The 11243-nt window shown below is 40.9% G+C and overlaps 1 protein-coding gene across 1 annotated transcript; it reads left to right on the top strand.

Moving 5' to 3' along the window:
- Positions 1–1243: 1243 nt before the first annotated feature.
- LOC114047087 (V-type proton ATPase subunit G 1) lies at positions 1244–9772 on the top strand. The gene is made up of 3 exons (XM_027867799.1): positions 1244–1413; positions 5710–5810; positions 7005–9772. The coding sequence occupies exons 1-3, from the start codon at positions 1332–1334 to the stop codon at positions 7176–7178; spliced, it is 357 nt and encodes a 118-aa protein (XP_027723600.1). The 5' UTR covers positions 1244–1331; the 3' UTR covers positions 7179–9772.
- The last annotated feature ends 1471 nt before the right edge of the window (positions 9773–11243 follow it).

Genomic DNA, 11243 nt, shown 5'->3' on the forward strand with positions numbered 1-11243 from the left:
AAATGCCAAGCTAAAGAATTCATGTTTCATCTTGAAAGCAATGGGGGATTCTCAAAGTTTTTGAAGAGGGGAATGACATCGTCAGGATTGTATTTGAGTAAATGAAATCTTTGGAAATTGACTCATGATACATGCACTAAGGGAACCAGGGTATTTAGGGAAATGCTTTAGCACTCTGAGTGAAGTGAAAAGAACACTGGACTCAGAGTTAGGAAATCTGAGTTTTAGTCCCGGTTCTTCTGATAATGCTTGAGGACCTTGGGCAAGTTACTTCTCTATGTGCCTCAATAGTGTTGCAAGGCAAAGAACATGGGAACTGGGATGCAACATATGCCACGTGTTAACACATAACATGAACACCGATAAAGAAGTACCAAGTAATTTGGGAGCATTGGGGAGAGCACTGGAGCTTGGGAACTTAAGGCCTTCCAGCTCTAAATCCATGAACCTATTCCCTTCCTCATTTCTAAAAGGTGACTGGATAATGAAGGATAGAGAATATTACCCTCTTCAAGGCAGAGGGTAGACTGTTGTGTAGTACGTTATCAGATGTGATCACTTCTATATCTACTGGATATTTTTCCTTAATTATTTTTCTTTGTTCTAAGTCCCCCCACCAGTACTGCCATGAACCCTTCCCTTCTTTGCAGAGGTGAAGGATTATATGAGGAACATTAGATACATTGTTAACTGCCCCTCCCCCCTTTTAAATTCTTTCTTACAAAGGATTATATATACTGTCAGATTCTATTGCTTGTGAATTGCTTTTTTCCCCTCTCTTTAAAAAAAATTGTTACAAGGGGTGGTTCACTGGCTAGGGTAGTAAGGAAGGAAAAAATGATTCACAAACGAAGATCAGTAATGCAAAATCAAAAGATAATAATAATTTCAAAGATAGGAAAAAATGACTGATGTAGAGACAAAAGGCATGAATAAATTTTTTTTTTTTAAGGGCTGGGTTGGTTTAGGACTCCAGAGTCCCCTCCCAGCTCCTGCGGGTTGTGATTCCACCAGGGAACCTCTCCAAGGTTGTCAAGGGAGATGGGGGCGGGGTATGTCAGAGAGGAAGAGAAGTTCTTGCGCATGTCCAGAAGAGCCCAAGGCCGGGAGGGGGGGAGAGAGGAGGGATCTTTTTTCTTCCCCGACCCAACAGCCAATCATTTGACCCTAGCTGAGAATGGGCGGGGCGTGATCGCTGGACGCACGGCGCGTCATCGCTGGCACTCACGTGGCCTGACCGTGGGGCGGGGCAGGTCAGCTGACTTTTGGTGAAGAAGGAGTGAAGGAAGAAGGTTTGGGACCTGTCGAGGCCTAGCGTTGTTGGAGTCGCCATGGCCAGCCAGTCTCAGGGTATCCAGCAGCTGCTGCAGGCGGAGAAGCGCGCCGCCGAGAAGGTTTCTGAGGCCCGCAAACGTGAGCGGCGGCGCCGGCGGCACCTGGGGCGCGGGGGATTGTGGGGCCTGAGGGGTGACGGGGAGGATTGGGTAGGAATTAAGTTAATTCCCGATCGGAGTTCGTTGTGGCTCAGGGTCGGTGTGTGGGGAGGTCTTGGGGCGACTTGGATCGGGGGGCTCGAGGCTGGAGGGATATGGGGGAGCTTGGGGTCAGAGCTGCAGCGAAGGCCCCTTTTCGCCCCCAGGTCTTGTGGAGTGATAACCTCCCCCCACTCCCTTGCCCGTCATTATCGCCCTTTGGCTGGCCTGGGAACGGGGTAGGGCGGGTCCGAGGTGAAGGCTGATCCGTGGAGGGGGAGAAGAGCCGAGAAACTGGCTTAGGGAGGGACCTCTATACTGGGAAGCTGGGTGCCTTCGCGGAAGTAAATTCAACTTCTCTCCACCTCTCCAGGTTCATTTCAAACTTTCCTCCTTCAGGCACTGGACGTTCTTGCTTTCTTAACCCGAGAAACCACTTACTTTTCCCCACTGTCGGTCCTGCCCACTCCTCCCTCACCCCTCCCGGGGGGTCCCTGGAATGTAGTCTTTGACCCTTCCTGAAGCCTTGTCTACCTCGGCTCACTTTTTTTTCTGTGACATTTTGGATTTCTGCTTTGGCTTTATTACCATTCTACCTTCTATTCTACTTAAGTGTGTATATACTACTCCCCTTTTAGCTTGTAAGGTCTTTTAGGGTAAAGATTTTAATCTTTGTATTTCAGAGGGTCTTGAACATAGTAAGCCAGTCACTTATGAAACACTTATTGTACGATGAGTTCTGAGCATGCAAAGATAAAAGTGAAAAAATCTCTGCCCTAATGGAGCTTACATTCTAATGGGAGGAGACATATATGTATAACTATATACAGAATACATGCAGAGTAAATACAAGATAGTTTTGAGGATTTTGAGCATTAACATCTGGGAGGACCAGAAAAGGCTTTCTGTAGAAGGTGATGCTAGAGCTTTCTGATTTAAATCGGGGACTGAGTGCATTCTAGGAGTTGGGGGACAGCTAATGGAAAGGTGCATAGACCAGAGATTTCAGCATGCTTACAAGCAAATGGGCTCTTTTTAAAGGCATGGTGTCAAATAGTGTTGGATTTTGAGGACTTTCAGGAAGACCTGGGTTCAAATCCTTCCAGGAACACTTATTTATCTGTGTGATCATGTTCAAATTATTTAACCATTCTGAGCCTATGCTTCCCCTTCAGTAAAGTATAAGGATTATAATGTCAGTGGTACCCAGAGTTTTTGAAAGACTCAAAAGTAGGAAAAGTGCTTTCCAAACTTTAAAACTCTATGTAATTATCTTTAATTTTCTTTGAATAATTTTGGGAGAGGAAGAATCCAGAAGTCTGAATTAAATCATGGAGTCTTTGTGCTTGACTTTAAGCAGAAACAATTACCACTGTTCTACCCATTGTTGAATGGTAGAATTCTGGTTTCTGGTCCCTAACTACTTGTAGTTCAGAATTGCTTGGGAGTGTGCAATGGTGGAATAATATAAAGGAGGAATAGTTGTTAGAGGGCAGATTTGCTCCCTAACTCATTCTTTAGACCAGGGATGGGAAACCTGCAGCCTTGAGGCCACCTGTGGCCTTCTAGGCTTTGGGTGTGGCCTTTTGACTGAGTCCAAGTTTTACAGAACAAATCCTTTTATTAAGGGGATTTGTTCTGTGAAGTTTGGATTCAGTCAAAGGGCGGAACTTGAGGACCTAGAGGGCCACATGTGGCCTTGAGACTGACTGCAGGTTCTCCACCCCAGCTTTAGGCCTAAAATCACTCTCCACACTCAATCCTAGAATTACTGGATCGTTTAGCTATGGGTTGAAAACTAAATACCTGCTAATTGTTGTCCCTTTGCTGGTGTTTGGTCATTGTGGAGTGCTGAGATTTCTTTTCATCTTAGCCCCTGAACTTTACCCATTCAGTAAACACGCTGAGGGTCCACAGAGGCTTTCTGATATACTGAAAAAGAATGGCAACTTTTCCCAAAGATCTTATGGATTTTTAATGGAAGAGGTAAGAAATTCAAATAACTAATAAAAGTGGAGCGTGAGTTCATTAGTGCATCAGAGCATCAGAAAGGTGTTGTTATTGCTCAGTCATGTCCAACTTCATGGCCCCACTTGGGTTTTTCTTGGCAAAGATACTGAAGTGATTTGCCATTTCCTTCGCCAGTTCATTTGACAGATGAGGAAACTCAGGCAAATAGGCTTAAGTGATTTGCCCAGGATCACACAACTAGTAAGTGTCTGAAGCTAGATTTAAACTCAGGAAAAAAGTCTTTTTGTTTTGACACCTAGCTGCCCATTGGAAAGGTACAGAGGGATAAATTAAAGATTGCTATTCCAGAGCAAGAGGTAAGAGATAGTATTTAAGCTGGCCTGTGGAGGATTTTCATGATTAGGAAATGGGGACATTAAGGAATTGGCTCAGGCCTGTTTCAGAGACCAGTGTATATATAGTCCATTGGGCTCAAATGGAAATGTAGATTGGGGCTAGATTGTGGGAGGCATTGTTACTGGGCTAAAGGGATTTGTATTTGGTAACTTTGAGAGTGGAATCCATTCAGAAGTTTGAGTTGGAGTTGGGGTGCTTAAATCTGTACTTTAGGCATATTACTCTGGCAGCAGTATTGGGATGGATTGAGGATGAGAAAGCCATTTAAAAAAGATGTTTATGATGACCTATATGATGGATAATGAGGGCCTGAACTCTGTTGGGAATGGAGAGGAAGGGATAGTGAGAAGAGGCATTGATGAAGTGGAATAGACAGAACTTGAGTGACCAGATGGGTGTGGCCTGTTAAGGGAGAAAGGCTATAATGACTTAAGGTTTTAAGCCAGAATGACTAAGAAGAGAATGATCGTGCCAGTAACTGAAGTGGGGAAATCAACTGAGGAGGAGGGGCTGAGGTTTTTGTTGTTGTTTTGTGATACCTAGAGATAGGCAAAGGGAGAAGACTTGAGAATTTCATAGATAAACTGGAAGGAGCTAGGGACTGAAAAGCTAAGGCAGTTGAGGAGGGCCCACCACAAGTTAAAAAGCAAACCAGGAAACAAAGAAGTGAAAACTTGGAGACAAAAGAATTGTGCCAAAGAAAAACAATGGGCAAAGAAACACAGAAAGATGAGAGAGAAACAGTAACTGTGTTAGTGTCTGAAACATATAGGGACCCCAGAAATAAAGGAGAGACAGGTTGGTAAAGGTTAGAAGAGACTCAAGGACTCCCAAGGGAAAGGACAACTGTGGTCTTCAGAGACAGGAGATCAATGATGCTTTGCCGAGTTCAAGCCCTGGTTCCCACCTTGAGCTTGATTTCCTGGTTCCCAGCTGACAACTTAGTGTCATTGAATAAAACAATATAAAAACACAGGTTAAGAAAAAAACAGTATTTTACCTCTTGGGCTCTTTTATTGCTTCTGGAAAATGGTTACAGGCCAAGACTTTCTCTCTTCTTTTTACTTCTAGCTCCAGTATTACCTTAGGGTTTATTTCAGGCTTGAAAATAAGTGCTGTTCCACATAGGCTTCTCATAATAGAAAGTTAGGCCTAAGGAAAATTGTTTTTCTTTGTAATCATTTGATTTTTCTAGATGTATCTGGAGATTAATTTGGGGATGTGTTCCTGTAGACAATATTGATATCTTCTTAGTTTATGCCATACTAGCAGTTGGTAATGATTTAATGTAGTTCTCCACCTATTGAAAAATTGAATAGAATTAGTGCAGATAATCATGTTGATTGCCTCATCTTCGGTGTGGTTTGGAAAAGACCTTTGGAAGGCAAGTACCCAACTTATGAAATTAAGTCTGATGTAATCATTCTTGGTGATAGAATGGTTGGATGATAGAGTTGGAGAAGAAGTGCTGGTGACCTTTCTGAAAGGGTTAGGTACATAACCTTTCCTAGGAATGTAACCTAATGTCTGTCCCCTTGAAAGATCAGCCAGGCCAGGCTCTAATTGTATGTTTTTCATCTCCCTGAGAGGCAGCATGTTAGAGTAGATAAGAGATTAGAATTGGAGTCAGGAAGATCTCAGTTCAGGTACTGCCTCAGATACTAGCATTGTTTTTCCTGGGTAGAGCTGGACTTGAAGACTTCCGAGGTTTCTTGCAGCACTGAATCTCTGATTCTTCCCTTTGGTCCTTTCATACCCCAGGGTCTTATCCTTGCACTTTTTGCTTCCTGATAAAAATCAACAAAATATTTCAAAATCTCCTTTCTATCTTATAATGTCTTTCTGATGCAACTCTTCCCTTTGAAAACAGGAAAGAACCGGAGGCTGAAGCAAGCAAAAGAAGAAGCTCAGGCTGAGATTGAGCAGTACCGACTGCAGAGGGAGAAAGAGTTTAAAGCCAAAGAAGCTGCGGTTGGTTCTCATTTGTTGTTGATCTTGCTCCCTTAGCCATCTGATGTGGAGACCATACTAATGTCCTTCCGTTTGGAAGGATGCTTGCCTCTGCCTGGTGGACACACCAGTGAAAGTTAGCTGAGCTTAGTCAGCTTCAGAATCCATTGTTTTAAGCCATAACCATATGCAAGCTTAGTTCGGGAGGTGATAACATCACTGGAACTGAACAGGTTAAAGATGAAGATTTATGAAGTGTATGAATGAAAAATGCTTTATACTACTCACAAACTTAAAAGAATTCCCTCCTTTTAAAAGTGTTGGCACTAAAATTTGAAAGCATGACTTTTTTTCACTTCAGATTCAAGATACTATAATATTGGATTCTGGAATGTTTTCCTTAGTTACATGAAGGCTTTATTGCTGATACCTTTTCTGTAGGACACGTGATAAGTCTGTGATCCATCAGTCCTCCAACTCCCACACCACTTGGCCTTGTGACTAATATATATTTTGGTATTGCTGGCGTTATTGGTATGGTTGAACTTAGGATTTTTTCTTGTGTGGAAAATATGTACCCTTAACAGTGTTGTAAACTATCAGCCTAATTAGCATCCCCATACTATGTTCATGGACATTTTTATTCTTTCATTTAACATTGAGTATATCAAGCTGTCGGAAGCATGGTTGTCCTATATAGGAATCATTCTTGTCCCCCAGAAGTTGGTCATTAAGTTCATATAAAGTTGATGCGTAATTGATGTTGCTAGGATTATGATTTATATCTGGGACCTTACTTATTAGGATGATGTTTTGAAATTGTCACAAAGTGAGAGGGATCTTTTTGTCATTGGCTGGATTGAGGTGTGTAACTGGAAAGATAGTCACATCTTTTTATTATTTCTTGAATATTTTCATGTAGAATAAGAAGGCTTAACTGTAGAAACTGAAACCTCTTACCATACAGGTTTATCATTGCTATGTGTATTTTTTGGTGCATTCGTATTTTAGACATCCCAAGCTCCCCTGGTATCTGATACTAAGGTATTAAGCTGGAAGCATTACTGTTTGTAGAAGGAAAGCGTTTGTTAAAAATGCTTATTGCTGAATTATTTATATTATTGGTGAAATTGGGTTTCTCTTTAGACTAAGCAACATACTTTTTAGATACTTTTCCTATAATCTTGACATTTGTTCTCTGTCCCTCCCCACTAGGCTCTTGGTAGCCATGGCAGTTGCAGCTCTGAAATAGAGAAGGAAACTTTGGAGAAGATGACTGTCCTCCAGAATCACTTCGAGAAGAACAGGGAGGAAGTCCTGGAAAACCTGTTGGCTTTTGTGTGTGACATCCATCCAGAAATACATGAAAACTACCGTATAAATGGATAGGATAAAAGAAATAAGCTCATATTCGATAGCTAGGTTGGCAGTTCAATTGCCCTTACTGTAGAATGTGAAGCTTTAGCCATGCTGCAATTACATTCTTGTATAAATATTTTAAATTATTTCTGTATAGTATTTGGTATGGTACTTCAATCTTTTTGGAGCCTAGAGAATCTAGCTTCATACAGACTGAAAGCTCATCCTAAGAGTGAATATTCTTATCTCTTATTTCATACTAACTCATTTAGTGAGTACAGCTTTTTTTGTGCCTTTTAGTTGGTAAGCTGGAGAATGCTACACTGCTTCCTAAATGGTTTTAGTGCTGAAGAAAATTCCTTAAAGAAAGGAGTTAACAATTGTATATAGTTCTATGTAGCATTCTCTAGGGCTTTATTATTGTAAACATCAGTGAAGCATTGGGAAGTAATGGGCATCCTTAAAATAGCCCTGTCTAGATGGGTTTTCGCATAATAATGTTGCTGATATAGCCATTTGGGATTCTTTGAGTTACTCTTGGTGGAACAGAACCAGCTGACAGAACTCAGGTGCTTATGAATACCTTGTTACTTCTAGTACAGGGATAGTCACTTGAAAGAAAAGACTATTTAACATAAGCGTTCCTTAGCTTGTATCTTTCCCTTTGGCTCATGCTTTTTAAATAAATAGTCCAAAAAAGCCAGTTGCTCTAAACATGTTGCTTTGGAAGTTAATAGTCCCCAGAGCCTTTAGAAAATGTGCATTGTGGGCACTGTAAGGGGAGGAAGAAGAGTAATTTCTCCGAACACTTAAGTAGCACATGTTAATCTATTGGCCTTTTCTCAGGGGTCCCCTACATTACCGACTTTTGATGTCTCGCTTACTTTGCAGAGTGGTTTCTAGTGTCCTTGATGTTTAAAGCCTAACAGCTTCATGCCATTTACAGGCATGGAAATGTATTATGTACAGATAGCTAAAGTCAATCCAATATTTATTGAGCTTCCACTATGCTTAGCATTGCCTTGGGTACAGTGAGGCAGGCACTAAGGTTATAGGTACTAAAGGAGAAGATGCCAGCCAATCCTCAAGTAATCCTTAGTCTGCTCTTTTGCTGTTGCTAAGCTTTTTCATAGAGGGAGAATGCACTGGAATTCATTGGGCTTTCTTAAGGAAAACCTCATTTCAGTGTTGACCCATCCTCCTCCTGCTAGGGGAAGGCTGTTACATTAGAAGCATCTTCTATTACATTAGTAGCAACTTCACAAATCTCAGGGGTTTTAGAAGTGTCACTGGTGCAACTTTAAACTTGGGACCTCCGAATTTATGACTTGATAACTGTAGATCTGCCTTTAACATTTATTTTCTAGTTCCCCTGGAGAGAATTCAACTGGATAACCCCTTCCAACTTTGTGATTCGCTAGAAAGGGTCACGCTGTCTTTAATGAGTGTTGTATAGGTAGGCCCCTGAATCATTTGAAAGTAGTTGTACTGTAGTTTGGCCAATAGGATAAGGATGGGGGCTGGACCTCTTGTTCTTACTAATATAGGGAATTCCCGGTGAAGAAACTCATACAAATGCAGGTCTGCATTTGTCTTAAGTCTGTTTGCCAATAGTCCCGTCCCCCTCCCAGTATTAGGCCTGTGAGAATTGTTTGACCTGTGGAATTTGCATTGGCCCTTTTCAGATTTCTACCTGTTGCCATTTAATAACTTTTACTTCTCCCCATCTTACTTAAAGACTGATTTTTCTTAAGATACCCCAGAAAAAGAAATGTAAAGGAAAGGCATCATATTCAATCTCTTTAGGATCTGCTGACTGCCGTAATTCTGTACCTCTTTTTCCTTTGTTCTTTAGCAGACTACAGTTAACTTACCTTTCCACAAGATTGTTTCAAATAAATATTGACACAAAAAAAATCAGAATGAACACTCATTTACTCCTGCCTCTTCCAAACCTTCGCCACCCTGATTTCACCTGTATCTCACTTGTCATGTCTTAAATGCTTCAAATATAATAGAGAAAACCTTTGATCCTAAGTGGAAATATTCAGGGAACAGGTTAATCATCTTCAGGGTCTAAATCCTCTTCTGAATGTCATGGTTAGCTATATTTCCCAATATCATAAGTTCCAATCCAGCTGTACAGCAGGGAAACTGCCTTGTTCTACCCAGGACAGGAAAGCTTATCTATTATAAACTTTTTACTCAACTTTGGCTGGGTACAAGGACTATACTGGGGTTTATGCTTTACTTCTCCACACCCATCCCAATCCTGCTTTTATATTGGGTGGAGGTCATAACACCCTTCTGGTTAGATTAATCTGCATTTTATATATGTACATCAGTGATGTACATTGACATGGATGAGCTGACTGTTAATAGCATTCACATTTATGTGGCACTTGTTTTGAAATCTTGTTGTGTAGGCAATGCAATTGTTAGTATTCCCAGTTGAGGGAATCATGGCTCGGAAATGGTGATGGGGGAGGGGAGTTAATGCTTTGCAACAATCTAATTTTAATAGTGGTTACTATACTTTTGACTAACCATTCTTTTTGTATGGTGCCTGACATCTGTGCAGAAATAGTAGAAGTAAATGATTAATAAATGCTTTTTGAACCTGTGCCTAGTTTTTGTTTTTTTGGAGGGGGAGGAGGTTATCAAGGTATATGCTTGAATAATAGGGAAAAGTTTTTATATATATATATATAGATAGATATAGATATAGATATGTTTCTGTGTCAGGTAAGGGCAATATGTAGCTCAAGGTATTTCTTAAACTATATATTGTATTCCATTGACAAGAATTGATGTGTCCTCAGTTCACAAGTAGAAGCTTTGTTCTCTTCAGTTCAGGCAAGATGCCAAGGATAGTTAGGGAGCTAGTTATATGTACTTGGGCAAGTCATTTCATCTGTCTGATAGTTTCTTCATTAAAAAAAGAGGGTTGAGCTGGATGACCCTTAAGGGCTTTCTCATTTCAGATGTCCTGGTATTCTTGAGTAGCTTGGGAAGAAGCAGTTGGTTTGGCTTGGTAGAGAAAGGGAAAACCAGAGGAGCTTAAATCCCAGAATGGCTGCATGGGAAGTAAAATCAACCTAGTGGGAACTTTCAGACATGATTCCAGAGCTGAAGGGACCTTTAAAGATCAGTCTGAGGGCAGGCTGACTGTCAAGGAATGTGGAGCTAGGAAGAGTACTACAAAGCAAATGCCATGCTAAGTAAAAAGAGTTTTCGTTGAATTTGTGGGAGGAAAAATATTTGGGTAAAGGCTGGGAGAGTGACTGCTCTGGGAGGGGCTGTTCAATGGGTCAAAATGAATTGGAAAGTTAAAAGTACTGAGCTGCTTGTTGCAGCAGGCGTTGTGAACCAAGTGATGAGATTTTGTACCTCAAATTTTTTTGCCATTTTTATGTCACCATTGTTAAAATTTTTTCAAGGAAGTTTTTTTTTAATTGATTTGGCCTCTCCCAATTGTGCAAATTAAAACAAAATTCCCCAATATGTATCTACATACTCTGGCAAAAAAAAAATCCACATTAATCATTTCTAAAAGTGTATGTCTCTACATTATTAAGTACATTTCTTTGTCAGGAGGTAAGTGGTATGTTTCATCTTCATTTATTTAGGGAGTTGTGGTCAAAAATTTAAAGACTATTTGGTGGATAAGCACCAGATGATGACTATCTAGCCTTAAGCAGGCTATTCAGTGAGTAGCACTGTCATTGCCATTAGGCCTAAATCAGCCTTTCCAGATTGATAGAACTTGCCAGAGTTGAAGAACCCATGGTCACTTCCATGCCAGGAAGAATGAAGAATTAAAAGTAGTACTTGAGCAGAGATCTAGGATCAAAGGAAGCATGAAAGACATTGGGAATGAAGATAGAGTAGAAGTGGGCACAAGTACAGTACTAGGGTTGCAGCTTTGGGAATAGAAAATGTGGATGTTTTTGGTGGAATTAACAGGTAATTGATTGGACGTGAGAGGTGAGGGAGAGGCAATTTAACTCCCAGCTTATAAATATAGGAGACTGGGTGAAGGGGGTGCTATTGACAATTGGCAGGGGAAAGTTTTTGGGAAAAGATAAGCTCAGT

This window comes from Vombatus ursinus, unplaced genomic scaffold, assembly GCF_900497805.2.
Source record: "Vombatus ursinus unplaced genomic scaffold, bare-nosed wombat genome assembly UNPS02014786.1, whole genome shotgun sequence".
Taxonomy (NCBI): Eukaryota; Metazoa; Chordata; class Mammalia; order Diprotodontia; family Vombatidae; genus Vombatus; species Vombatus ursinus.